We start from the raw sequence: 27940 nt of genomic DNA on the forward strand, positions 1-27940 counted from the left end.
ATGTACCAGATAGCAAGAGTGCAGCAGTCACTTTTATTTCCTTAATTCTACATTGCATTGGTATATAAACAGATCAGTAGGTTGTTCAGTACAAGGAGTGCTACAGTGACCTAAGATGCTTCCAGCAAGGCTTGAAGTGGCAGAATTCCTTTGGTTTCAAGTGGAGCTTTATTTTAAGAAAGCCTGGAACTTCGCAGAGTATGTTAAATAAAACTCTATTGATCTGTTACAGACAGTGCAGATCATTACTAATGTTTTAAGGAAAACGACCATGAATCTGTGGCGTAACTGGTCATTCCCAGCCAAGAGAAGAGGCCCTGGCGGTGCCGTATTTTTAATGCTGCGTTATTGCATATTATACAGATGTGCGACAGGGGAGCACGTACTTAGGAGCGGCTGCTTCGAGAGGCCCCCGCCGGTTAACCGGCAGCGGGCGCCCCGGCTCCGCGGGTCAGAACAGGGGGTGCAGCCGACAAGCACGGAGCTCCCCTCGGTTATAAACGCTCCCGCAGCCGTTAGAGACACGCCGCCCGTAAGCAGCGAGAGCCGCTCGAGCCCCCCAACCTGCACCGGGCCGGCCCCGGGAGCGCGCACCGGGATCCCCGCGGCGGCGGCGCGGGAGCGCGCCTCAGCGGCTCCGCAGCGCTTCTGACGTCAGACGCTCACAGCCAATCCCCGCGCAGGAACCCGAGGCGGGGGCTTGTCCCGGGTCCCGCCCACTCTCTCTGCTTTTGGTCCCTCAGCCGGCGCCGTAGTGGGCAGCCCGCCGCCATGGATTACCGGGCGGTGGCCATGCGCCAGGCCGTGCCCGGGCAGTTTGATGATGCCGACTGCTCCGATGGGTAGGAGGCGGCGAGGGGCCGGGTGTGGGCCGCGGGGCGGGGGGGTGTGCCGGGCCTGTTGTGGCGCCATGCGGCACCGGCGTGAGGCGAGGCCGGGCGGGCCCGGCGCGGTGAGGTGCCCGGCGCGGCGATGCTGCCCGGGCCGTGAGAACCTGTGAGGCGAGGCCCTGAGCGCTCTCCCAGCTTTCCTCAGCGGCTGGTGGTCGCTGCCGGGGCGGGCGGGGGAGCCCGCAGGCCGGGGCGGGCGAGCAGTGCCACCGCGGTGTCGCCGGGTGGTGGCTGGGCCTGTGAAACCGCGTAGCAGGACCGTGAGTTGCTCAGGCCAGCAAATCGCTGCGATTCGTTTTGGAATTACGTTTTCTGTTGGACTGAAAGCCTGGAGCTTTTTATATTTATTGGGGAGTGACTAAGGTACAGGCTTGTGTTAGGGGTTCAGGCCATTTTCTTTCCAGTTTACGATTCATTTAATTAAATCTCAAATGCTGGCAGAGAATCAGCTTTGGGGTGTGTCGTGGCAGAAAGCCACGACATCCTGCAGGCACTAAGATGTGGGTAAGTCAAAAGGGTGCGTTTTTCCCACAAATTCTTTTTTAGGCCTAACTTTTTTTATGTAAATTGCACTGGTGCCCTGAGTTACCAGCAGGTTGGCTGTCTGTCTCCAGTGGGATTTTGTGTAATGCTTGTCAGGTGGAAATCTGCTGTGGCAGCAAGCAGAACGTTTTGTCTCTGGTGAAGGAGCTGGTTGACCTGATCCGATGTGTTTATCAGATTGGAGTCAGAGGGATCCAAATAAGTGTAACTTCAGAACAAGTTAGAAGGCAGCGCTGAGGTGTAGTTTTAATTTAATTTAAATGTAGTCCATCCTTTAATGGCAATGCCATCCTCATATAGGCTTGCCTAAACACAGGTGAAGTGAGAAACATCTCATGGAGAGCTAACCTTGTGAAAGGATTTGTTGGGATAAATGTATTGAATTTTTTGTGACTGTAGCAATCATCTGTAGTTATATAAACCTCTGTATTTATTTGAAGTGAACTTACACAAGACACAGAAACAGCTATAGAAGGTGAGGTGACTGAGAACTGCCAGTTATGCATGTGCGAAGAAGTTAACACTGAGGAAGGAGATGGTGATGATGACAATGATGATGAAGAGGAAGATGAAGACTGGGATTGGGATGATGAGGTGGGAAGACTCATGAAGCGCCACAGTGCTGCTGGTGGGTGCAATCCACAGGTATGTTGGAATGCTATTTTGTGAGCACCAAGAGTGCCCAGGAGCAAATGGGGCTAACCTGAAGGCTTTGTTCGTTGTTAGTATTATGTTGAGCATAAATGCAAATGGACATTTCTCCTTGAGAGAATCCCCTTCCTTTGAGTCTCTTCCTCTGCCATGCCATATGCATATGTATGTTGTAGCCAGAGCTCTGCTTGTTTTCCTTGTCTCAAATCCTTTCACTGGATTCTCTTTGTCAATGCACTTTTCCTTCTGTTTGTTACCTTCCTCAACTTTTCTTTGCCCACCCCAGTCTCTACTGATGTTGCTTACTTCTTGGTATTTGTCCTCTGTGTTTTGAGCATCATCCCCATCCTTTAAGACTGTACCTGCTTGTCACACCCAGGGTGAATGAAGCAGGTTATGTTTTGGACTTAATAGTGAGGGAGGCAAAAGAAAGCATGGGAGGTGGGTGAGGTGCTAGAAGTGGATTAATTTAGAGTGTATGCTATTGACACAGAAGCTCTGGCATTCTGCAGAATGAAAAGCACATGTGATGTGAGAACTGGCATCATTAGAATCATAGAATCATTTAGGTTGGAAGAGACCTTTAAGATCATCGAGTCCCTCAGTGAACCCAGGACTTCCAAGTCCACCACTAAACCGTGTCCCTAAGCACCTCATCGATGTGTTTTTTAAATGCCTCCAGGGACAGTGATTCCACTGCCCCTCTGAACAACCGGTTCCAATGCTTGACCGCCCTTTCAGTAAAGAAATTTTTCGTAATATCCAAGCTAAACCTTGCCTGGTATAACTTGAGGCTCTTTCCTCTCATCCTGTTGCTTGTTACCTGGGAGAAGAGACCAACAACCACCGGCCTACAGCCTCCTTTCAGGCAGTTGTAGAGAGCAGTAAGGTCCACCCTGAGCCTCCTCCTCTCCAGACTAAACACCCCCAGTCCCCCCAGATGGTTTGTATAAGACTTGTGCTCCAGACCCTTCACCAGCTCCGTTGCCCATCTCTGGACACACTCCAGCATCTCAATGTCTTGTAGTGAGGAGGCCAAAACCGAACACAATATTCGAGGTGCAGCCTCACCAGTGCCAAGTACAGGGGGATGATTGCTTCCCTTGTCCTGCTGGCCACGCTGTTTGGATACAAGCCAGGATGCTGTTGGCCTCCTTGGCCACCTGGGCACACTCCGGCTCATGCCCAGCCGCCTGTCAGCCAGCACCACCAGGCGGCTTTCAGCCACTCTGCCCCCAGCCCGCAGCGCTGCGTGGGGCTGGTGTGACCCACGTGCAGGACCCAGCACTGAGCCTGGTTGTACCTCATACAACTGGCCTCGGCCCATCGGTCCAGCCTGCCCAGATCCCTCTGCAGAGCCTCCTGCCCTCCAGCAGATCAACACTTCCCCCAAGCTTGGTGTTGTCTGCAAACTACTCAGGGTTCACTCAATCCCCTCATCCACATTGTCAGTAAAGATATTAAACAGGACTGGCCCCGACAGTGAGCCCTGGGGAACACTTATCTTCTTACCTTCAACTTGGACACTGGAGGTTCAACACCTGTTTTCTTACTGATACCAATGTAACAGAATGGTTGAGATAAATTAGTGGTGCTGATCATCATCTATCATGTCCTACTCACAGCACTTGTCCTAATTTATTCTTGCCTTTAGTTAGAGGTTATGCTGTCCAGTGTTGGTGAAATCATATTCAGATATTGTGTTTGGAGAAGTCTAGCTTTAAGAAAAGGTAGCATCTTGGAAAGTTTTCTCTGTTCATTACGTTCTCATTTCTCTCCTTGTTTCTGTCTGCTATGTCCCTTCCTTTTACAGATAGAAAAGTGTTAATGTGAGAGACTTGCAGTTCTGTTCCCAGATAGAGAAGAACCTTGAACTCAGACACTTTCTGGAATTTTAACTGATGCCTCACCTGTATTTTCTTTCTTGAATCGAGTAGAATCTGATGTTAATCTGTATCCATTTCCTCACCCTTTCTGGTTTTCTTTTTATGGCTCTAGGCATAGGCGTTTGAGCTGACTTTTCAAATGATACTGTCTTTATTTCAGAGGGCTATTTAGAGAAGGCAACTTATATTAACAAATCCTTTGTTTCAGGCAAATAGACAGACCCCTAGTTGCTATTCAGCAAAAATGTCTACTCCTACAGACAAGGCTTTAAGGAAATTTGAACATAAAATTAATTTAGGTGAGTATAATTGCATTGTGTTCTTTTATGAAAACAGATACCACTCTGACATTCTCAGACTAATTCTGCTTACTTTAAGCTTAAACTCATTGAAATAAGTGAGTTAACCACTGCCAGACAGATTAAAAAATGTTTTTTGTGTATTTGAAGTTGCCTTTAGTCTCCATTAACCAGCTGTCATACACCTTTCTCTCCTCCTTAAGGGCTATAGGGCTGTTTGATTGTTTTGTTTTCTTTTATTCTTCCTCTTTGACTTCTTCAGACCACACAAATTTAAAGTATTTTTCCTTGCTCCTTTGTAGTAGCAAGCTGTTTGGCTGGAAGGCAGGTGTCAGCTCTGCTGTGATGATGTTGGTCACTCTCAAAGCTGCTACCACAGCTAAATTTCCTAGACAGCTGCAACCCCCTGTAGTATTAGGGTGGTACATTGTGCCACAGTTACCTCACCGAGGCACAGTTTCTGTGATGAGTGAAGAGGCTGCTGTCCTTGTTGATGTGGTTTGATGTTTACTGTGTGATGGAAATGGCTGCTCAGCTCAGCCTGTTAGGGCTAGAGGTAGCTGTGATGGGGGCCTTTTGACAGAGTAGTAAAAGAGGTGGTGTTTTCCTTTATAACGAAAAGGTTCTAAAATGAAGATTGAATAGTGGCACATATGTAGCCAAATAAGCAGCTGTTATACATTTAGCAATTAGTCAAAGACAATTTAAAATACATTATGGGGAGAGAATCATGGAGGCTGTTGCTTATTGTGGTCAGAAAAATGGCATTCCATTGTGATAAGAGAAGGGCAGACAAATTTAATGGTGAGACGTTGTCCAAAAGGCATTACTTCTGGATGGTGTTACATCTTCAAGAGTGTGAGACTGTCTCGCTCACTTGTGTTATTTCCTGACAGTCCTACTGTGACATGCAGACAGAGCGGAGAGCTGTGTTAACTCTGGTATGTAGCTAAGCTTCTGTGCTTGCTGACGGAGACCTCTGCCTGTGTTGTAACATTGTGTTGTGGCCTATCGACTGGCAGCAGAATTGAAGGGGCAGTTTTGAACTTGGAAAACTTCTTCGGTTTTGTTTTTTTTTTCATTTCTTCTTACGTGTTTTTCAGATAAGCTAAATTTTGATGACTCTGTTATAAACAGAGTCACAGAAAAGTCTAGACAGAAGGAAGCAGACATGTGAGTATTGCTCATGGTTCTATTTTCATTTAAATAACTTGAACCCAGAAGAGTTGTTCTTATTTCCTACTGTGATCCTGAGTTTTGAATAAATTTATTAAGAAAACCAAAATTTGTATATAGTCTGCATGCAGGCTGGCATTTGGTCTTAAACCTTTTGGTTTCCAGATCAGTTGCCTAAATCATTCCAACTGATTCTTCTGTCACAGCTGCTGGTAGCACATCTGATTGTATTGGTGTAGTAAGACAGAAGTGACTGGTATCATTCCACTAAAAAAGACTATGTTGTCTCTGATACTTTTTTTTTTTTCCTCTAAACGGAGGTCCTTAAGCAGTTGGACTAAAAAGGTATTGGAAGCCTTTTGAAGGTTCCTCCCGATGATTTGGTGAGGGAAATGTACTTTTTTTTTTTTTTCTTTTAGATTTTTTTAAAGCCTGCAGCTTGTAACCCTAAATTGTTAAGACAGATACCGTTTTCTCCTGAATGAGCATAATTCAGTGAGGACGAGGTGTCTGATATTTAGGATTTTTTGTTTGCTTTTTTTTTTTTCCCCTTGCCCACGGGAGAAACCTTTATTTTTTTATATGAACTGAAAGCCTTACTTCCCGAGGCTGTCATCTTATCTTTGATACATAGTGTCATGTTTTACTCTGTCAAAGTATTGGCTCCGTATGTGGGATTGTGTAATTTTATCTTCACTTCTGCTAGGTACCGAGTCAAAGACAAGTCAGACAGAGCAACAGTAGAACAGGTAAGTCCTTAGTTCATCAAATTTCTTTAACTGGAACAAATAATGTGGAATTTTGGAATCAGTGGTAAAAGAGATACTGTAGGAACAAAGTTTTGCCTTAGAATTGTTCCCCTTGTTATCCTGAAGAGACCTGTTGTCCCTTCATATTTCTTTCTTTTATGAAGGTTGTACTTGCTTCCACAGATGCTTTCGAGCTCAATTTTGTGCTTAGCATTGTGATTTGATCATATATGCAATGCAAAATTCCATCTTAAGTTTTTACTAAATTCCAAAGAACAACAACAAAAAAGTTGGGTTTGCTTTTTTCCTATTTTTCTTCTTTAGCAAGACTGAACTATTACTGGCCCAGGGCCACATAGAGCTATCACAGCTGAAACAGAGCAGCTATCTCAAGGGAAACCTTATTTTAACACATTAATACAACTGTGGGTGGGAAATCATTCTCTTGCATCTCTTCTAGTGCTAGCTCAAGGACATATGCTTAGTTTAAAAAAAGAAAGTAATCATGTTGAAAGAAAAAGTGAAGTATTGTTCTAGAAGCATCACCAAATTCTGAGTGGTTGCTGTTTGGATTGTGATTTGATTTTTAAGAATAGTCTGATGCTGTGGGTCTTTTAATATGGTTACTAAGGCTGGACTGTATTCTTAGGTTTTGTCCTCTTCAAAAACAGCAATTTTGCTGACTTTTCTGTATTAAATTTCAGGTGTTGGATCCAAGGACCCGAATGATTTTGTTCAAGATGCTAAGTAGAGGTGTCATATCAGAAATCAATGGCTGCATTAGCACAGGGAAAGAAGTAAGTTTTACTACAAATGACGTAATAGTCCCTTTCTCAGCAAGTTAGGTGGAAGCTTATGGTGCTCAGAAGATATATCGAAGTACTTGGTTTTAGTATTACTTTTTTTTTGTGTGTGTGTTGTGTGTGTGTTACTTGATCAGTAGGAAGTTATCTTAAGATAAAAAGCAATTTATGTTAAAGGAGACAAGTTTCCCCAAGTATGTAAGATTTCTCAGAATACTTGTATGTTATATTAAACTTGTGGATCATGTTAATTGTATGTTACAACTGAAATCTTTGGAAGCAGTATGTGTACGGGCAATATTAAACAGTACCTCAAAAACCCCATACAAACCTAGGTAATTCTTTATGCAAGACACTCCTGCATGCAGATCAGACCAGCTCCACATGTCAGTGGACATGGGATTATCTAAATGGTGTAACAAAATTCAGTTTAGAATACTATTAAATCTTCTTGGCTTTTATAAAACTGACATGTTTGTGTGCTGCTGTTCTCAAGTAATATTGCAGATAATTAAAACCAAACCACAAATTTCCAAGTAAATTAATAAATTAGTTTTAGAATGCCTACTCACCTAGGCTGATCAGGTTTGCTTCTGAGTCCTTGAATGCTGATTAAAGGCATACTTCCACCCTGCATAGAAGTGTCAGTGTGAGATATTTGGGTCATGCTTTAGGGCCTAAACAGTGCACAGGCTCAAATTAACCCTTCACACAAGGGCTTGTTTCAGTCTCGGAAATGTGGATGAGTCAGAGCTTTCTTGTGCATTGGGGGTTTTTGTCCTGTGTGCACTGTCACACCCCTGCCCAGTCTCATGTGCTTCCCATCAGTTGCTTCTGGTAGAAAAAAAGATTGCTCTTGTGTGCAGACTTACTCAGCTGGGTGCCACATAGGGCCTGGGGTGAGATCAGATCTTCTCCAGGTGTCATAAAAAGAAGAAGGGAGAAGGTTATGTTGATTTTTAAAGAGTTTTTCTTTAATGTTGTTTCTTCCCTTTTATAATCGGATAGGCTAATGTATATCATGCCAGTACTGCGAATGGAGAGAACAGAGCAATAAAGATTTACAAAACCTCTATTCTGATGTTTAAAGATCGGGATAAATATGTGAGTGGTGAATTCAGGTGAGTTTGGCTTCTGCCTGTTTTACTGGGATAGAGGGCTTGTGTGAAAGGTGGTAAAATCACTGGTGCTAATACTGCATTGATTGGCTCAGAATCCTTGTTGTCTTTTATTTCTTTTAAGATTTCGTCATGGATATTGCAAAGGCAACCCAAGAAAAATGGTGAAGACATGGGCTGAAAAAGAAATGAGGAATTTAATAAGGTGATTCTTCCAGTTTTTATTTCAGCTCGCAAAGGTAACTGAAACGTTTAAGTTTATAGGAGGTACTCTCCTATTGCTAGAGTGTGGCTACCACTACCTTTTAGGGTCTCTGGAGTATTCAGGCAAGTGTCTAAAGCTTCCCTGTGGGAGAGAAAAGAAAGAGGAGGGAGGAATAAAGATACTCTTCTGTCTTGCTGCTCGTGCTCTAAGCTCTTCAATGTCTGAACTCTGTCTGACATAAGTGAAAAGTAAGGAAAGCTACAAAGAGCTGCTGCTGAGTAACAGCACACTGTGTGATACAGGTTAATCCTAGGATTAACCTGAACTGTGTAAAGATTTTTTTGTCCAACACAGGAATGCTTAGAGAATAGAGCCGGAATGGTTGTGGCTTTTTGTATTCATTTCCTGGCGGTTATTCACAAGTGAGAGTTTCCAGAATAGAGGAGCTCTTAATTGTGTATTACATTTAAAGCAACAAAGCTTCTATAGCCACCAGTGCACTGCAAATATTAGAGTTTGGTTTTATTTTTTTGTGGCTTTGCTCCTGTGTTACAGGTTGAATACAGCCCAGATACCTTGCCCTGAGCCAATTATGCTAAGAAGTCATGTGCTTGTCATGGGCTTTATTGGTAAAGGTGATAGGTAAGTATCATTAGAAAATAAAATATTTTTTATTAGCTTTCCACAAATTTATTAATAACAAACCAACCAACCCTCTGAATTTACCTACTCTTACTTTTGGCCTGTAAAATTAACATGTTACTTTTACATGTGCATGTGACCTGTAGAATACCCAGATATTTGCTGGCTACTACTGCAGGCAATCTGCATGATTCTGAAGCCTCAGTTGTGTGCTTAACCAGAGATTAAGGCAGGAAAGGCTTGCTGATCATACATGAAGATAGCTCATCACTTTGTAGTACACAATGTAGCATGGTCCAAATTAGCTCTTGTTGGAAACGGAGCTCCAGAATCATTGGCAAGCATATACTAAGCTTTGTTGCCCTTCATGCTGGCTCCATGCACTTAGCTGCTTGTGCTGTCTTGCTTGAAACACTTAATGAGCAGAAGGATCAGGTACAGCAATTAAAGAATTTGCAACTGGTATGAAGAAGGAAAACGTACTCACTTTCTGTTGTTTGTGTTGTAATTTCAAGGCCCGCTCCTCTGCTGAAGAATGCTCAGTTATCAGACTCTAAAGTCAGGGAGTTGTACCTGCAAATCATCCAGTACATGAGAAGAATATACCAAGATGCCAGACTTGTTCACGCAGATCTCAGTGAATTTAATATGCTGTATGTTTTTAAACTTTGTTCTGAATTATGACATCTAAAATGTGTGCATTGACAACCTCTTTGTGAGAGTACTAATATACCTTTAAGGGGAGGTGGGGTATTCTTTGTGATTGACTTTTGTGACTTCTTTAATTACTTATGCAGCTTTTAACTCAGATCTGAGCTTTCTCTGTTTAAAAAAAAACAAACAAAAAAACCAAAAAAACAACACCAAAAAAACCAACCAACCACCCAAAGGGAAAAAAAGAACCCCTACAAACCCCCCCCCGAACAAAAATCCCTCACTAACAAACAAAAAAACCCCAACTAGAGAAAAATGAGTAAGATACTTTTTTTTTTTTTCTCCCCCACCCATAACGCTGCATTTTGTGTCCACAAGAAGACTATTTCTTGTAATAGGCATTTAAGTTTAATAATACAGCTTATTTAGAGGAGGGAAGGGATTGACCCAAAAAAAGCCACTCTGGTCCTAATATGTGAGTTGCATGCTGGAGAAATATGTTAAGGGTTTTTTTTGTTGGTTTTTTTTTTTGTTTGCTGGTTCTTGAGTTTGAAGCACACTTTGTTACCTGTTTTTTTGCTTGCAGGTACCACGGTGGGGATGTGCACATCATTGATGTGTCTCAAGCTGTGGAGCATGACCACCCACATGCGCTGGAGTTCCTGCGAAAGGATTGTGCCAATGTTAATGGTGAGTGGGCTGCACTTCAAATCTTGTTATGATAGCTGGTTTATTTAGGAAGGTGAACTGTATTCACCTATGTTCTTTCAGGTGTAGCTGACTGTAGGAACTGTCAAACTTCCATTAAAATACTCCCTCTTCTAGGTTCTCATGGCTTCCTCGGGGAGCAGTGTACTGTGCGAAGTTCAGAAGAGCCTGTTCTGCTAGAAATCATCTGGCTGAAATAAGTCACCTGACTGAATCTCAGATTTAAGACAGATCTGAGATCAGTCCCAGTCTGCAGCAGCACCCACCCCAGTCTTAACTTCCCTTGCTTAAAGGGCTGTGCAGACATACTGATGTTTCCTTCTGTGAGTGGAATCCACATCTGGAATTCCTCAGCTGGCAAGAAATTGCTGTGTTACAAAGTTCCCTTTACTTACTTGTCCAGGTCCGCTGAGAGAATTGAGGCACAGAGTAGTTTATTAGAGATGTTATCACTTGTCATATTATTTTCATAAACAGGATACCTTTATGGTACTTTTCTCTTGAAAATTTGGTCTTCACATGTCGGTGTGTGTGCTGTGTAACACACACATCTCCTGGTAGGGTGTGTTCCTCCCTGAGGACAAGAAATCTGTCATTGCAGGCTGCTTGACTGTTTTTGTCCCCCCTTTCTTTTCAGATTCATTTTTTCCTAATTTTAGAGGCTCTTGAAAGTCTGTGGAAAAAGAACTGTATGCGTTTTGTTGCTTTGTTTGTTGATACCCATTATGCTAGTTTTTCCTTGTTCTTTTTCTGTTCATGGACGTCTAATAACTCCCTTCTGGCTCAGATACTTGCACCCTTGCTCTTTTTTCATGTCTTTTGGTTTGCTCTCCCTAGATACTCTAGTGCCTCAGTGAGTTGCAGTGGTTTTGGTGTGTTTTGTTAGTTTTTTGTCACTGTGACTTTCTTTGTGTAGTCCTCCTACAGAGACTGCTGAGAAACACCTTGCTGTGCGCTCTGCCCTAGCTGTGATCATTGCAAAGGCTTGTGGTTCCATGGGCACAGAGAGCTGCCTCCAAACTAAACTGTTTTTGTTCTTTCTGTGATTCATTTCTCATATTGAATGATCTTCAGAGAACTTTAGTAGGAAATGCTTATTAAGCAGCCCACAGTGTCTTTCACTGCTGCTTTTCAGTACAGAAAAATACAGAAAAAAAGCCTCTAAATTTGGTTATACTTAACTCAAGAAACCAATTTTGAGTGTAGTATTGAGGAAAATTCTGATATGTTAACATGTCTTCCATTTTAGGTGGAGCAAAATTAGGCTGTACTGTGTTTCAGTGGATACTTCTGTTTCTCTCTGGCAAAAGTTTGAGGTCTCCATTATTTTTTTTTTTTTAAATACATTTTTCATCTTAGTCATTGCAAGTGCTACACCTGTCTTTAAATTGTTTACTTCTTAGCCCCTACTACATCAAGGCTGGCTCCTGCTGAAATTGATTTCATTTTTTTTTTTTTTTTTTATATTTACCAAGTTATTCTTCTCCTTTCAGTTGCATCTGTTGCATCTGGAAGATGAACAGGTTTTTTTCAGATGGCCAAGAGTCATCTGATAACTAAACCAAATATGATGCAGTACATGCTGCTGAGGCTTTCCCAAGCCATCAGGGCCATTGGCTTGTGTAACTGTCACTTTAATGTTGCAGCCATATATATTACACATAATTAAAGTTTCTGTCTCTGCCCTTTGTTTTCTGGTAGACTTTTTTCAGAAGCGCAATGTTGCAGTGATGACTGTGAGGGAACTGTTTGAGTTTATTACTGATCCTTCTATCACAAGCGAGAACATTGATGATTATCTGTCTAAGGTAAGACCTCGTGGCCTTGTTGCTTGTGTAGGAAGACTTGAACAACAAAATTGGATTTACTTCAAGCCCCTTCATCTCATTTACTCTGTGTCCTGCTATTGAAGGAAGGTGGTACATGACATGTTATGCTAGTGCTTCAAAAACGTATACAGGTCTTTTCCATTTATACCATTATAGGATCACAACACTTTCATTCTGTTTTGTCAACAAGTCTAAACTGTGGAAACTCAAATATCTCTTTCAGCTGCTACTAAAACCAGGATTCTTTGAACTAGTTCTTTTTTTGGCAAGGTGAAGCTCTGCAGAAATATTAACTGTGTTTGTTATAGAGAATGGGGTTAAGAGTGCAGATTTGAGCATGGTGGGCTGAGGGAGGAAAGGTAGCATTACTCCAAGGTGCACAGACTTCCTAGCCAAATACAGCAGCTGGCAGAACACATTGACTCTGGCAGGAGGTAAACTTATTCAGCGCTGCCAGCAGCACCCACGTATTTCATCTCTAGCTGCCAGTTCTCTGCTCCCAGGTTGATGTTTCTTTAAAAAGGGAGTGGTCGGTGGGAAGGTTTTTAGTGCAAGAGAAATGGGATTCACATGTGCTGTGCTCATAGCATAGATTTGATGTTATTCCTGGTCAAGACCACCTGAGTGTGGTCCAAATACCAGTGTAGCATGTGGATTTCCAGATAGTGTGTGCTTTCGGTCATGGTGGAGGTTAAATGAGTCAGAGCTGTGCTATGTGGTTCCCCTTCCTTGTGCTCCTCTAGCTTGCTCAATGTGCATGAGAAGAGCCAAGTTCCAGGACTGAGCACTGCTCACTGTATTCTTCTTGCTCTGTTATGTCCTGTAGTCATGCTGGGCCTGCCACGACTTGGTCTGGGAGGAGCAGCAAGCAGGTTTTCCCTCTGTTGACGAAGCATATCCACAGTTACAAGCACGCTTTGCAGAAACGTCACTTACCGTGAGATGTCGCTCAAAGCGTTTCCATAGGGAAAGCTTGAGTATTTGAGAGTGACAGTGTGGAGTACAGGGAGAAACACAGATGGGAATGGTTAGTTGGATTAAGTGATGCAATTCTAAAGAGTGATAACTTTGTATTGTTTTATATTTCTTTAGGCAATGGAAATAGCATCAAAAAGAACAGAGGAGGAAAGATCCAGTCAAGATAAAGTGGATGAGGAAGTAAGTGAGGATTTTTGTTCCTGCTATGAAATTACTGTTAGTCTTGCCTCTTCTAAACAATGAAAACCGTTGTCTTTTATTTGGCAAAATGTACAGTTGGTAAGCAAAACGTTGGTTTGTGATTCTGAGATGTCTTGAACTAGTTGAAGTATTAAGGGGTACCATGTGTAAAAGCTGACAGTGATAAAGTGTTAGAAAGCAAATACTTAATTTCCCAAACCAATATGTTTGCTTGTAGCTAGGCCCCTTGATGTATCTTCTAGTTCAGGTTCAGCTAATAAAAAACCTGACCGGAGGGATCTGATTGTGCCAGATGTAGCAAACCAATTACTCCTTTGCTTATAGAAGGGTACTGACCTGTAAGAGAGGTGGTTCAGTAGCATCTAAGTTCAATTTATTTCTCTTAGACTTCTCATGTGACCATGGCTAGTTTATGTCACTTCCTTCATAGAAGAGCAGAGCTGATTAAGGGCAAGCTCTGTGGAGGTGAGGGCCTCTGCTCTTTGCACAGCACTTAATCTAGCAGTTGTGGTCACGACGTGTACTGAATTTGTACTGGGGTTGAGCTGACACCATGAAAAAGAGAAGCAAAAGACTTCAGTCTGATCTGGTAGTGGCTTAAATTTGCTGGAGGACTGTTTCAGAAAGACTGCATGACAAATTTTAAGTGTATTGTTGATACTGCAGTTAGGTTTTACTGTACTATACTGCTGCAGGGACCTTTTTTTGAGTTGGACTGTAGGTTGAAACAGGTATTATTACATGAAGAGATTAAGTTATAACAGTGCATATTGATTGAATCGCTTCCTGAAGGTATTATAAAAGTCAATAAAAATGTATGAGAAAATCCTTAGAATACAAAACCTTAGGACTCAAATAGGTTAAGAGGAAGTTGAAAGTATTGGAGAAATTGGAAAGCGTCCTGGTGGAAGTCCTGCTAAGGAAGGAGCCTTATTAGTCATGATCTATCAATAATGTGGAGGTTGCATGTTAAGTCTGCTCCTGAAAAAAAAAAAAAATATGCTGCAGTGCAAATGGTAATGGATAACTGCAGTGTTCATTTTTAGTTCCTCTGACCCATGAAATCCTTCATGATTATTCTCTTAAGGATGCATAATTAGGTAGGAAAAACAATGAAACTACATGTACATTAGTAAGTCTGTGTTTCCTTTCACTCTACAAGGTGTTTAAGAAGGCTTATATACCTCGAACTTTGACTGAAGTTAAAAACTATGAGAGAGATGTAGATATAATGATGAAATTGAAAGAAGAGGATATGGCATTGAATATTCAGCAAGATAATGTGAGTAGACATGCTGAGGCACTGCAAAAGCGGAAGGAAATATGAATTCTTTCTGGAAACTGATAGTAACAAACAAAACCTGAAGCCGTGTTACCAAGACATGGAGTACTGAATATAGCGTAATACTTTAAAATTGTCTGGTTAGTACTAATGCTAACATTGTACATTTTTTCCTGGTTTTTGGGGGTTTTTTTTTGGTTGATTTGTTTGAGTTCCAGTTGGGGTTTTTTGTTTTGTTTGGGGTTTTGGCTTTTTTTTTTTTTTTTTAGATAATAATTTTCTGTAGGCATGAAGACTTAAGACTTGTTCTGATAATGTAACTTTTTTTCTCTCTCGCTGTGTGTAGATTCTCTATCAGACTGTGACAGGACTGAAGAAGGATTTGTCTGGTGTTCAGAAGGTGAGACGTCTTTTTGAAATTCTTCATTTTAGCCATTTTCAGGAGAATGCTTAAGGAATATAGAAAATGCCTCATATTGCAGCTGACACCATGAAAGAAGCCTCTTGTTTGCAGAGTGACCGTTTATCTCCAGGATGGGTCTGGCATGACAGTGTGTCTGCATTCCACATGAATTGCTTCCCCGCACTCTGGCTGATGCTGGGTTGCTTGAGAATGAAATGATAATCCTTGCTATCGCCATGATCTCTGAAGTTGAAGTGGAGAGGAGGGAAGACGTTTTCCAATTATGGAGAATTAATTGATTTAAATTGTAGCACAACTACAGGTTTTGATATGTTCAGGGTAGCTTTGCTGTAATCATGTAAAGAGCAGCCCTGCAGTACAAGACATAAGATACTATGCCTTGCCATATTTGAAGTACTTGACAGTGAAAGTCTTCCATAAAGTATGCTGGATAAGAAGTTGGGTACTGATCAGTCTGTAGCAATATAACTCAAGGCAGAAGCCCTATGTGGGTTCCCCCTCCTTCCTTTGTAAATGTTATCTAGCAGTGGTGTAGACTTTGTTTTAACATGGAAATATAAATATGGGTGGGAACAGGCTGTGGCATAGTCTCCAGGCTTATTTAAGAATAAGTGAGTTTTCCAATGTAGATATTTGTGTTTGCAATAAAGCCTACATGCAGTGCCCCCAGGGTAGATTTGGATATGATCCAAGTAGGATTAAAAATTGGCTTCCACATATGTTAGCAAATTGCTGTTTAACTTACGGAAACTAGTTTGGGAGTGCCAGTACAGCTGTGCTGTGAGCCCTGACCTAAAATATCAGTCTCATGCATTCTGGTTTCCTTGTTTTTAGTTCTGGATTAACCTACTTTTCATTCTTTTTCTTGAGACTCAGTGGTGGCTGTAGTAAAGGAGATGGCACATAGGGTTTCTTTGCAGCAGATTCTGTTTTGATTTTGTATATATAGTGTATATATATGTGTGTGTGTTGTCATTAGGCTTCTTTGTTTTGGTTTGATACAATTCTGTCTTGATATATCTTGCAGATTCCTGCACTTCTTGAAAAGAAGGCAGATGAGTCAGAAACAGACTCTGATGATGATGGCAGCTCAGAGGACTCAGATTCAGGCTGTAAAGAATCTGTACATCCCAAAGATAAACCTGCTGAAGTTACCATGGACAAAAAGGTCAGCTGGCCAGGAATTGTTTATTTTTCCCACCTCTGCTTATGTGACAGAAAAAAAACCCAAAACTTAGTTCTGAGTGGTTCTTGCTAGTTCTTTTCTTAAGACAAGCTATGGACTTTCCCTGTTGTGGAGGATGAGAGCAGAGAAAATGAATTTCATTATGGATGCTGTATTAATGGTGTATTTATGTAGAGGAGCATGTAACATAGCTCTCTGTAGCCTAGACAAAGCTGAAAGAGACATCTCTGCAGGGAATTCTAAGGCTGTGCAAAGCAGAATTTAGTGAAGCCTGGGTAGCTCTTTGGTGTCTCTGGCTGCTCTTCCAGGCTTTAGCGTTCAGGTTTGTGGTCATGGTCCCTGATTAACTGCCTTATGCCCAGGGAACTGAGACCACCATCTGCAGAACTGGAGATTTGGTGACAATGTTTGAGCCACAGTGTCTCTTACAGTACTTTTAGTACAGACTGGTTAGCTTTGCTGTGGGCAAGAAAAGTAACGCTGTCATACAAAGGGATTATGGTTTGGGTTTGGGTTTTTTTTATACGGTTTCATTTTTCAAACTGCAGACCAAGTATGCTCTGGTTTGGTGAGGCTTTTCTGCAAAGTATCTCCCATGGGTAAGAGAGGCTTTTGGCAGCCTTTTAGGTGCTGTGCAAAAGAAGGCTGAAACTTGCTAGGCTTAAGAGGTTCAAGATTTGGGGGGTTGCTTGTTAGGTTTTTTTCCTTGAAAAGGTAAGATAATACATTCCTTATCTGTCAAAAAAAAATAATGCAGTGCTATACCAGATACTTTCTACCAATCTAGAACTGCTGCCTTTCAGATATGAAACAGGGAAGTCTTGGTCACTTCTCATCCTTATGGATAGGTTTTCATTTGAACTTATTTTGGTCCATTTGTAAGCTAAGATTTTTGGTAATGTGTTCAGTTGCAGGCTGAACAACTGATGAGCAGCAATTACTTGCATTCCCCACCCCATTATGCTGATTTTGCATTTTCCAGTTGCGTGTAGGCTCTCCAATGTCTGGCACAAATTGCAGTGTACTGCAGTAGCGTAGCACCTTTCCTTGCAAATCCTGATGATGATCAGCTTGTTCGGAGTTACCAGCAGTTACTGGATCCCTACTTTTGCATGACACATAGAAACACATACTGTAGTAGCCCTGTGGGTAGCAGAAAACTTAGATCAGGCATCCTGTTGTAATCTTAGGTGTAAATAGCATGAGTTAAGAGTGCCTTTTATTCTCTTTCTTCAAAGGTTGCATGAATCTCGGGTTTTAACTGGTTTGAATTTTGCCTTGTCACTAGCGGTGTGCAGCTGCTAGCTTCACCCCAACCCTATACTTTGCTTCTCTTTTATTTCTTCCTCTTGATAACATCAATTTATATGGTGTGTTTAGTAACTTGTTAATGTAATGATTGATTTACCTGCTCAAAATCTCCCGTTCCTACCGGCTTTAAATGAGTGGTGTTTGGTCCTTATAGGAAAGGAAAAAGATGGTTAAAGAAGCCCAAAGAGAGAAGAGAAAAACCAAAATCCCAAAGCATGTGAAGAAGCGGAAAGAAAAGACTGCAAAAATGAAGAAAGGCAAATAAAATCAGCTTTGGCTTGGGGAAAGGGGATGGTTTGTTGTGGGTTATTTAGTCACTATCTTTCTAAAATTAAAATTCCTTTATTTATATACATACAGTATTAACTGTGAGGGTGGATTTTTTTAATAACATGGTGTAATTGTTTGAACAGATTATATGTCATGGGTTTCTCAATAGGAAAGAATGAGTTTAACACTTGTACATGTTAAAATAATTTACCTGTGCAGATTTAACTTATTGTTAAACTCGCATTGATTTGTTCCTGGGGCCTTATGCCCCTGCCTCACACTGCATGCAAGCTAGTTCAGTTTGTTCCAGAGCAGTGATTTGATTCAAACAGATGCTTGGAGGAGAGGCAACGGCGATTCAGAGACCTTATGCCTTCTTCACAGTATGGAAGCAAATTGAGTTAGCTGTCTTCTTGCAGGCATGGTGCCTTTGCTGCCTCCCTTTGCTTGTGTTACCTTTGATATTTTCTTACTGAAAGCTGAGTTTTGTGATTTGGGAGGCAGCTGTCCTTGTTGCCCAGTGCCCTTCTGAAGCAATCAGGTAGGTGTACCCAAACAGACCAAAGCCTAACCTTTCCCCCTCCTCACCCTTATCCCATCACAGGGCACTCTTGCTCTTAAGAATATTATGAACCAGGTATTTTTTTAAGCTGATCAAATGAGTATTTGCCACAAGATTAATCATGTGTGTTCAAGGCTGTGTAAAGGCTTGCGGCAGGACTTCTCTGTGGTGTGGCTCAGCATTACTGGTCCATGTTGTGCTAAGGTGCTCCAGCTTGCTCTTAGGGAGAAGTGACATGCCCACTCTGCTCATAAGTGACCCACCTGGACTGGGGCAAAGGCACCATGCTGAAGACAGACCACCTTCTCTCTTGACAGCTGCTTTGACCACCGAGGCTGACAAGTCTTAGGAGAGATGTCCTCCTTATGCTGTAGCACATCAGCTGTTATCCCACTGCCTGCAGTTTCAGAACACTGTGCCAGCACAGGGAAATGTTCTGATTCCAGTAAGTGTCTTGATATGTTCTCCCACATTAGGGGTGGAGTTGATGCCATGGGGATTTATGCTTACAGGACGTGCATCCTCTGATGACAGAGAACAGCGTTTATCCAAGAATGGATATCCAACAGTGATGGGTTGGCCAGGGGTAGGGTGAAGCTTCTCTCTGCTCCTCACTTCCCACACCCAAAAGAGAGATGATGTTGGCCAGTTGCACACATGGTTGTGCTCCCCAGTCTGACCGTCACAACCTCTTTGGTGCCTTTGGCTAGAAATCTTGTAAGAGAGGAACTGGTCAGTGCTTCCAGATCTCTCTCTTTGTGCTCCCTATCTGGAGAGGGGTTGATGGCACTCATATACAGTATGCATGTAAGTGTAGACAGTATTGCTGGAGCATGTTGGGAAGCAAGACTGGTATTTCCTCAGCAAATAGGGATGTTTGTTGGGAGACTTGAGATGAAATACCTGTATTTTGGAAAATGGCATTACATCAGGTGCAAGAAAGGGGGTGGCCTCTAACTTAGTGGTGAAGGGAGGAGGAAGTGCAAGAGCTACATTCAGAGGTGAGCGAGTACCATTGATGGCCATTTGTCTTAACGCCATGGGCCTAGATGCTGCTAGGCGTATGAACACATTATTCTCTGCTTTTCCTTGCCGTTATGGGAGCTTGTGTAGTGACATAATTGGGCAGAGGTGGCCTTGGTGATGGCTACCCTGAACCTGACTGGTTGTGTTCATAGGTGTAGTGCTTAAGGTTACTGAAATAGTAACAGCTTTGTGCCTTTTGCCCTTTAAATCCCATTGTATCGGGGATTCTTCCTGCTGACTGATGTATGTGTCTGTGGTAGCAGTTGTGGTTCATGAGGGTGTGTGCACCTAGGAAGGGTGTGTAGGGACTGGGGGTTGTGGAGGGCAGTGGATTGTGTCTGAGTTGTTGCCTTCCTCCAGCAACAGGTTATGCACTGGGAAGACCTTAGTGTTTTTGGTCAAGTCTGCGAAGCTGAAGTGAATCTCTAAGAAGCTGTGTGTGCTTTAACTTTGTGTAGCTCAGCAGTGGATGATTTCACCAGGAAACTGGTCCGTGGCTGATTGGTGTGGGTTGGGGGTTGTCAGACACGAGAGACAACCTTTTCATTGGGACTAGGTGCTCTGAAGACAAGGATGGATGCTAGTCCTTTGCAAAGAGCCTGGAAGCCCCACAGGCAGTGTGCCACTGGGGGTGTTTATCTCCTTTACCTGAGGAGACACTTCAAAGAAAGGAGGCTGCTATCATCTGTACTTGAGGGAAGAGGAAATGTCCCAGCCCACATAACCTTGTCTTCCCTGCAGGCTGTGCACCACAGCCTGATCAAGTTTGCCTGGCTCTAGCCATCCTGTAGCATGAAGGTGGTCCTGAATCAGTCATTTAGGACTGGAGTCCTGCTTGCAGTGATGTGCAACAGGACTGTCTGTGCAGGCTGTGCAAAGCATGAGCTATCCACCTCGGGTGCCTTCTCTAGGGCATGTTTACATAGTCGGGGTGTTTGCAGAGCACCTGAGGTGGAGCAGGCCAGAAAAGCCCACACTATGCAAGTGCAGGTGGCCTGGGGATAGCTGTTGCAGCTGGGTATGTGCTCGTTGAGGTGGGCTTTGAGTGCAGTTCATGTGTCCTGGTCAAAGATGTGCAGGTGTGAGATGTATACAAGTGAGGCAGTCCACAGGAGCGAGGTGGACCAGGAGCAGCTTGGGCTAGGACCAAGAGATGAGCCACCTTCCTGGTGATCCCTGAAGCAAGAGAATGGCTGTTGAGAAATCTTAGACTTAACTACCAAAAGGCACTGGTCTGATAGGGGGTGGGGAGGATGGGGATGAGATGTCATGACTTTGTATCCTGTGCTAAAGAAGAAGCTTTGAAGTTCAAAATGGCACAGATAGTCAGTTATGCTCTGTTGATATCAATGTATGATGAGGTAGGGCTTTTTCTCTCCAGAGATTTAAGATCTGATGAGGCACACTCACTTTGTTTGCCATAGCAGCATGGTTATGGTGTGCCCTGCTGCTGGCGCTTGCGCAGACAGAGTGCTGCCAGGGCAGGAATGCCAGTACCTTGCATAACAAGAACTGGGACACAAACAGCTCAAGGAAATGCTTCCCCTTTATCTTCCTTAATCTTCCTTATCCCCCTCCTCTCTGAGATTGCACTTACTGGTAGGCGTCTTGGGTCTTTTGGGGGCTATTGCAAGTGTTTCCATTGAGGAGCTCACTTGATGGTGTGCGGCACAAATGAACAGACCCTGGAGAGGTGGGCGGTGAGGTAACTGGTGGGCTGCGGCTCCTGGAGATGACCCTGAGAGGTTACTGCAGCGGTGAGGCTGAGTTTTGGGGGTGTGATGCCTACCTCTAAGACTGAGAATTCCCTTCTGTTGACTGCAGACCTGTTGCTCCGCTGCTCACTGGGTGTTCCAATGTCAAAGTGGAGCATTTAGATTATTGCTATTTTTTCCTTCTTTTGAACAAGAACATCTGTACTGAGGTCATGGCATAAACTCAATTGCTTTGTCACTGTGGCTTTGGGAATGTTTCTGCAAGCAAGGCTTTTTATATTGTCTGATGTGTTTTTCAAAGCACAAATGTTTTGTAATCTGTCTTCTCTGAAAATGGATTGGGGTCCAATTCTGTCAGGCAATCACTGAATTTTGGCAGCTGCAAAAGCACAGTTAACTGTTAGCTGCTTTAATACTCCTTTCTGGCTAAATTAGAAACACTAAATGTCTAAAATACCAGTCGTGAAATCAAAGCCCGTATAGGTAAAATATTGAGTTGGAAAATGTTATTATATTTTAATTTAAGGAGTATATAAATTTCAAGCTAAAGACAAAATGTGTTTAACCAAATCTTAAAACAATGTGCTGCCTGCAGCTCCAGTCTCTGCATCACCGAGTTGGCACAGGGAAGAGCGTAGCCAAGGGGATGGAGCAGCTGCCTTGTGAGGAGAGACTGAAAAGGCTGGGTGAGACTCCTGCATTTGGTAAGGAGAAAGCAAAGTGAGATGAGGGAAGGTTTAAGAAATCATGAAAGCAGGCAGAGTGAATGCAGAAGTGCTCTCCACCAAACACTGCAAATAGTGGAGCTAAGAGGAACTGGCTTAAACGAGCGGAGGATTGGTGTGAAAGAGGCAGGAGAAGGCACTTTACACACAGAGTAGGCTGTTGGTGGGTTGCAGCAGAGCGTTGCTTGTGGTGTTTAAACCAGTACAGGTAAGCACAGGCTGAAAATTAGTTGTCTAATCTGAGATGCTGCTTTTTTTTTTTTCTTTAGAACATCCTGAGCGTTATGAAAGACATCAAATTCTCAGGCACAGGTCAGATGCTTGGAAAAATGCACTTCAGAGAATTTGCGGCCAAAAGATTTAGTGACGTTTGAAAGCTTAAGTGTGTAGAGTGGGAATATTTATGACTCTGCTATCAAAGATAAGAACGTACAAAAGCATTAATCCTGTCTTCCAGGGCATTCCCAAGTAGTCCCATCTTTCCAGTCATTCAGTGGCACTCAGTGGAAGAGGTATGAAGGGGAGGACTAGGAGGGAGATACTTTTAGCTAAGATATGCTAAGTTCCAAAAAAATGCTCATCAGTGAGGTGCTGGAGGGTTTTTGGGAGTTCATAATCTTCCTGAAGGGCCGCAGTGCCAAACAGCTGGCTTGCACTCGGAGCAGCTGGCATCAGGCATCCTCTCAGTTCCAAGGTCCGTGCCAGGCTGCTATGAATTTGTTGCTTCTCCCACGCTATGTATTTTATTACATGTAGCAAGAGAAGCATTGGAAGGTGGAGTTTTGTGGATTTGGTTTCCCTGTGATGAAGCCAGTAAAACCAGCTTTGCATGTCAGGAAATGTCTCCTTAGAGGGTTTTCATTTCCATGCTGAAATATTTTGATTAAACAATGCAAAACTAGCTGTGACAGGCTGCATGTTTGCTTTTGGCATGTGTGCTCAGGCAAGAGTCACACCTATGGTCCAATGTTTTCTGAGGACCAATGTGTCCTGCAGCTTCTGGTCACAGCTAGTGGAGAAGCTAATGCTCAAGTGCAGAGGTGAGAGATGGATCCCAGAATACTGGATTGCTTGCCTGGTTCTCCAGATGAATCTTTACGTGCTCTTTTCACCTTACAATTGTACAGCCAGAGTATGACACTGTCAATACGATGCACAGATGCAGAACACGGCAGGTGCTTTGTCTCAGTGTGCCCTTCACCCTGGCCTTCTCCCTTGGGGTGGGGTTGCAGAAGTGCCTAGGGATCTCTTGTCTGGTTATGGGGACCTCCCTGTCTTCACCTCTCGCCACTAAGGAAATGAAAGGATTTGGACACTCAGTGAGTGAAGGAGGACCTAAGGAAAGTGTTTTTCACTCTCAATGAAGTTTTAAAATGTTCTGTGGTAAACAGCTTTGCAGATCGATATTTTTTTTTTTTTAATTGAAAAAGCTAACGAATTTTATTTTGAACTTTATAGGGCATTGCTGTAAAAATAAATACATAACTTTATAACTAACTTTTTACAGTTGTAATTTTGGTCCTTCTAAAATGTTACTAGACTTCAAAGCAAAAATGCTGACCCTCTGCCTTAGCATCTCATTGCTTTCTTGGTCTTGATGTAATCTTATGTTCCTTGTGCTAATTCTCATATCCTCTAGAGGGAGAAGTACGTTCTTGCTCAGATTATGTTGAAAAGTGTTTAAGGCTGCCTTCGTATATGAAAAGTGCTAATGGTGTTTCAGTTCTCTGCATAACTTTCTATAAATTTTGGTGTATTTGTGCATGGCACCTAGATTTTTTTTTTTTATTGCCCCTGCCCCGCCTCCTGAGTTTGTAGTTCTTGGACAAATTTTATACTTTCAGAGGTGATAAGGACATAGTTTGTTCTGGGCCAGGCAAGGGCCACAGCTATGGTATTAATGCAGGGTTTAGGATGAGGTTCTAGATGACAGACAACAAATGCCAAGAAGACCAGTTTTCCCCCTGTACATATGAAGACTCGTGAGAATCTAAAAAATGGTAGCGATGCCATTTTACAACTGTCCAAACTCATGGGCATAAACACCAATCTTTTGTGTAAATGCAGTAGTTGGCAATTGTTTTGCCACAATCACTAGCCCTAAACACAGTTTGAGTTGTTGACAGCTGCTCCTCCACCCCATGGTTGTTTATTTTCAAAGGACTGACATACGAACAAACTTGGCCCTTCTTCATGACATGCAACAACCTGCCTCTGACCTCTGCAGCCTGCGTGGAACTGTAAGCTCTCCTAAGCAACAACGCGAATGCTAGACCTAGCCTACAGCACTAGATTTAAGACTATCTCTGTAATCTAGCCCAGAGATCCATGTCTGCTTTAGACTTTGCAGAGGTCACAGGGCTGGGATTGTTGGGCAGGACTTGCAGTTGGCAGGTATCGCTTGGGGGTTTTCTGTGTGTGGTGTTTCTTTTTTTTTTTTTTTTTTTTTTTTTTAAAGGCAACTAGCTATATCGGACGGCTGCAGAACAGGATGAAAGATGTGCAGTGACGCTTCTCCTGGCATTAGCACTGGGCTAAGGGCTGATGTGAAGGCTAGTGATAGGGATTATGAGGACAGAAAGCTTGGTTCATAGCTGTCCCCTGGAGAGGCTGCTGGATCCAGAGCATTTACTTGGCATTCTTGCTCTTAGGCTTTGCTTTTCATCCCCTTACCTAATCGGAGCCCCAGCCCTCGAAGCCTAGCATGAACTCTGTGCTCCAGGCTGTCACCCCCCTGCTCATCCAGGGCTGGTTCTCTGTAGCTGGCTGCAGCCCCCCACTACTCATCGCGGTCCAGGGGCAGACCTAGCTTCTCGGTGCCTCCAGCCCTGAGCTCTAACCCCAGTTCCAACTCTAGTCTTACCCTGAACAGGAAAGTCCTGTATTCCCCAGGCATCATCCTGGGACGTATGATCAGCATCAGCTGTCATCCCAGTCCTCTGGCACCTAAATAAACAAGAAACAAAGCTGGTTCTTCAACCCCTTCAATCCCTAACATAAACCTATGATTGGATGCAGCCAGCAGCTTGCCAAGCTGGTGCTGTCCCAAACCAGCCTAGTTTGATGTTACTTCAGGATCCAGAAATGAAATTATCTGTTCATTCCTCTCTATCCTTAGCCCTGACTGTGGTTTGCCTGAAAGGTGGATGGGACTCGGGATGGGCAGCTCTGTAAAGTCTGAGTGAATGTTTGTACCATCAAAAATGATGCTGAATCCTGAGCAGGGAGATATGCGGGTCTGTTACCAACACTTTGGTTAGGGATCTGGACAGCAAATCTGAACAGGTGTCATTTCTTTCTGGAATCTTCACTGCACAGATTAGTGTTTGCAAGGCATATGGGTTCAAGTCAGCATTTTGGTAAGGTTACTGTTAGCCTATAAATAGTCAAAGCAGGTTGGAGTCAAGGTTTGGAGAGGTGGGGCTGGGTAAGCAGCTCCTTAGATCTACTAAGGATTGAATGTTGAGTTGGGGTCAGGTGCGTTGAGTTCTTTGGGGTAAGGTTTGCTCTGAGGGGGTAAGAGTTTTGGTCTGCACACTAGGCTTTGTGTTTGGGATGTGCAGAGCCTGGAGAGCTGTGATTTGGCAGGACTAGATGAAGGTTGATGCTGACTAGAAATGGTGGAGGGTTTGCTGGTTGTTGCTGTTTAAAATAAAAATTCTAATCTGTGTGCTTGAGATAAGGTGTTGCTTTTCATGCTTTTATACTTCTGGTTAGAAAAGAATCTTGAGGAATTGTTTGTCCTCTGCCCTCGTCAGGTTTCTCATTCTGTGGTCCTTGGACAGGCATGAACTTGTGGATTGTAAGTGTGCATGTGTTGCAGACTGGGCTACAGCCAGGCCTTTATGTGGACTTGAGAGCTACCACAATGCGTGGTAGACCTCAGGTCCAAAAATACTTGGTCCTTGAGGAAATGTAAGGAGGTAATACCATGCTGCGTGAAACACGCTGGTTATACAACTTGCTTTGCTCTAATAGCGGTGAATATGGGAAGCAGTTGTTCTTTGGTGATAGCTCAAGTGATGGAGCAACAGTCTGAATAGACAAAACTAGAGGGGGCAAGAGCAGTTGTTGAGGAGAAGGGGTTGGCACTTCGTGGTTCTGCAGCCCCTTTTGCACCATTGCTCGTTCTGGATGCTGTCACCGATCTATCCACCATGCTCTTGAGTGCTTGCCAGTTCCCAGCAATTGTAGGTCCAACCTGACCTCAGCTCCTCACCTTCACCATAGGCTACAAGTCAGCTACACATGGGGCAAACCAAAGAAACAGCGGGGAGCACTGGAGACTCTTTTCAGGGCAGTTTTGTCTTGTTTAAAACGCTACTCCCTGTTGGGGGTATGTGACTGAGGTGGCAGATGTGCAGTGACTTGCCTCCATGACGTCAGGAGCATCAGTGCAGCCGAGGGCGTGATTAATTGTTGGGGATGGGTAGGGATGAGACCAAGGGCTCAACTCCTGCTAAAGGCTCAACTCCTTGTGTAACTGATGGGAGTTGAGCTTTAAGGTTGGTTTAAAATGGGGCTAAAGAGTTCACGGCTGAGTAGGGAAGACAGACACACAGTTTCTTGAATGTGTTGTATTTTTGGTGTTGGTGCAGCAGGAGAAAGTGAATTGTTCCTTCAAAGTTGTTTTTAAAGGATTTAAAAGAACAGTTCAGTAGTCAGTTACAGGTGTTTTTTCTTTTTTCTGAGAGTCTAATGATTACTGGTTATAGCACTGAAAAATACTGAAAAAGAGGAAAATACCATATTTGTATGATCTCTTTCAGTCATCCAAAGTGCTTCCATTAAGATCTACTTCAACGTTATACACATGATAGGTGGTGGAGAAAAAAAGCCAGTCTTTCCTCAAAGCTGAGCAAGCTCCAGCCTACAATGGAAGTATTTCTTAATAAATAAATAATAAAAAAAGCAAAATTTATTGTGTAAAAGTCATAAAACAATCTGAACTTGCCTTCAGCATTGGCTTTCCAAGTACTTAAATACAAAACTTTCCCAAGATACTGGCAAGTCAGTCCCTGTCAAACATGTTTTATGGGCTATTTCCCCTCCCACAGATGAGCTAGGAACTCTAGTCTTTTTCATTTGGGAAAGCTGGTAGCAATGCCCACAGACGTTGCTGCTAAGTGATTTCCACTTAAATAGAAACGAGACGTCAGCTTTCTGTGACCAGTCAGGCCCTTTTTTGGGGGAGTCCCTCAATTATGTTAAGCACTCTGTGGCTGCCTATGGGTTGTGCTGTGCAGAACTGAAGGATTACTGTTAGTATGGGATGCACAGTATCTCTGCTGTTCGCATTGCTCTGTGTATAGCTTTGAAAGATGGTCAGTGGGCACATTCTGTTGACAATTGGTGAGGCTGGTTGGTGTGATGGCCTTTGCTTTGTGCTGACTGGGATGCTGGAAGCATTAGAAACAGGAGCTGAGAGTAATGAAATTAAGTTTGGTGGCAAGGCTTAAATGAAAATGAAGTGCATTTCAGTTGAGTCTTGAAGGTAGCTGTTATTGATAGCGCAGCCAGGAGAACCGATGAGTTTTGTGCTGAAAGGAAAGGGGACAAGCAGGGGAGAAAAAGAAGATGATGCAACTGAAATCCTTCGACATAAGGCAGAGATTGCGTAGAGCCGCCAGCACGTGCTGTGCTGCGCTGTCAGCCGTGCGTGCCTTTAGGGTGCCAGTGCATTGAGAGCACCTTCAGACTTGAGCCAGCTCTTTGCTGATGCTTATTGCTATCTCCTAATTATGTTAGCCAGGACCATGGGTGGATGTAAGCTCCCAGACCAACGCAGTGGCCCTTGCAAAAGCCTCTGGTGGGTGATCTCTTCTGGGAGTTTGCTTTGTACATAAGGGGCAGTACAGGCAAAAGATGCAAAGATTCATGTGGGAAGCAAACGAAGAGCAGGCATGTGAAAACTGTAGTTTGTTAGGAGCAGGTTTACTCACAGGGTAGCTGTAGCCTCACACTGCTGAGTGGCTCCCAAGCTATTTGGTCTGGCAGTGTTCATCAGGCTGCGCAGGACGAGGCTATTGAACCGCTTGTGCTTTGGATGAGGCTGTGATGCACAGCCATCTCGTGTTGATACAACTTTTGGCAGTTGAGCAGTTTGG

The 27940-nt window shown here is 43.3% G+C and overlaps 1 protein-coding gene across 1 annotated transcript; it reads left to right on the forward strand.

Moving 5' to 3' along the window:
• Positions 1-683: 683 nt before the first annotated feature.
• On the forward strand, positions 684-17897 carry RIOK1 (RIO kinase 1). The gene is made up of 17 exons (XM_055798800.1): positions 684-842; positions 1874-2078; positions 4179-4269; positions 5373-5442; positions 6152-6194; positions 6899-6991; positions 8006-8118; positions 8240-8320; positions 8876-8962; positions 9478-9615; positions 10203-10306; positions 12026-12132; positions 13246-13311; positions 14495-14614; positions 14961-15014; positions 16066-16206; positions 17690-17897. Exons 1-17 carry the CDS (start codon positions 772-774, stop codon positions 17798-17800), a joined length of 1695 nt encoding a protein of 564 aa, XP_055654775.1. The 5' UTR covers positions 684-771; the 3' UTR covers positions 17801-17897.
• Positions 17898-27940: the final 10043 nt, after the last annotated feature.

Source organism: Falco peregrinus, chromosome 3 (genome assembly GCF_023634155.1).
Source record: "Falco peregrinus isolate bFalPer1 chromosome 3, bFalPer1.pri, whole genome shotgun sequence".
In the NCBI taxonomy this organism is placed as follows: domain Eukaryota; kingdom Metazoa; phylum Chordata; class Aves; order Falconiformes; family Falconidae; genus Falco; species Falco peregrinus.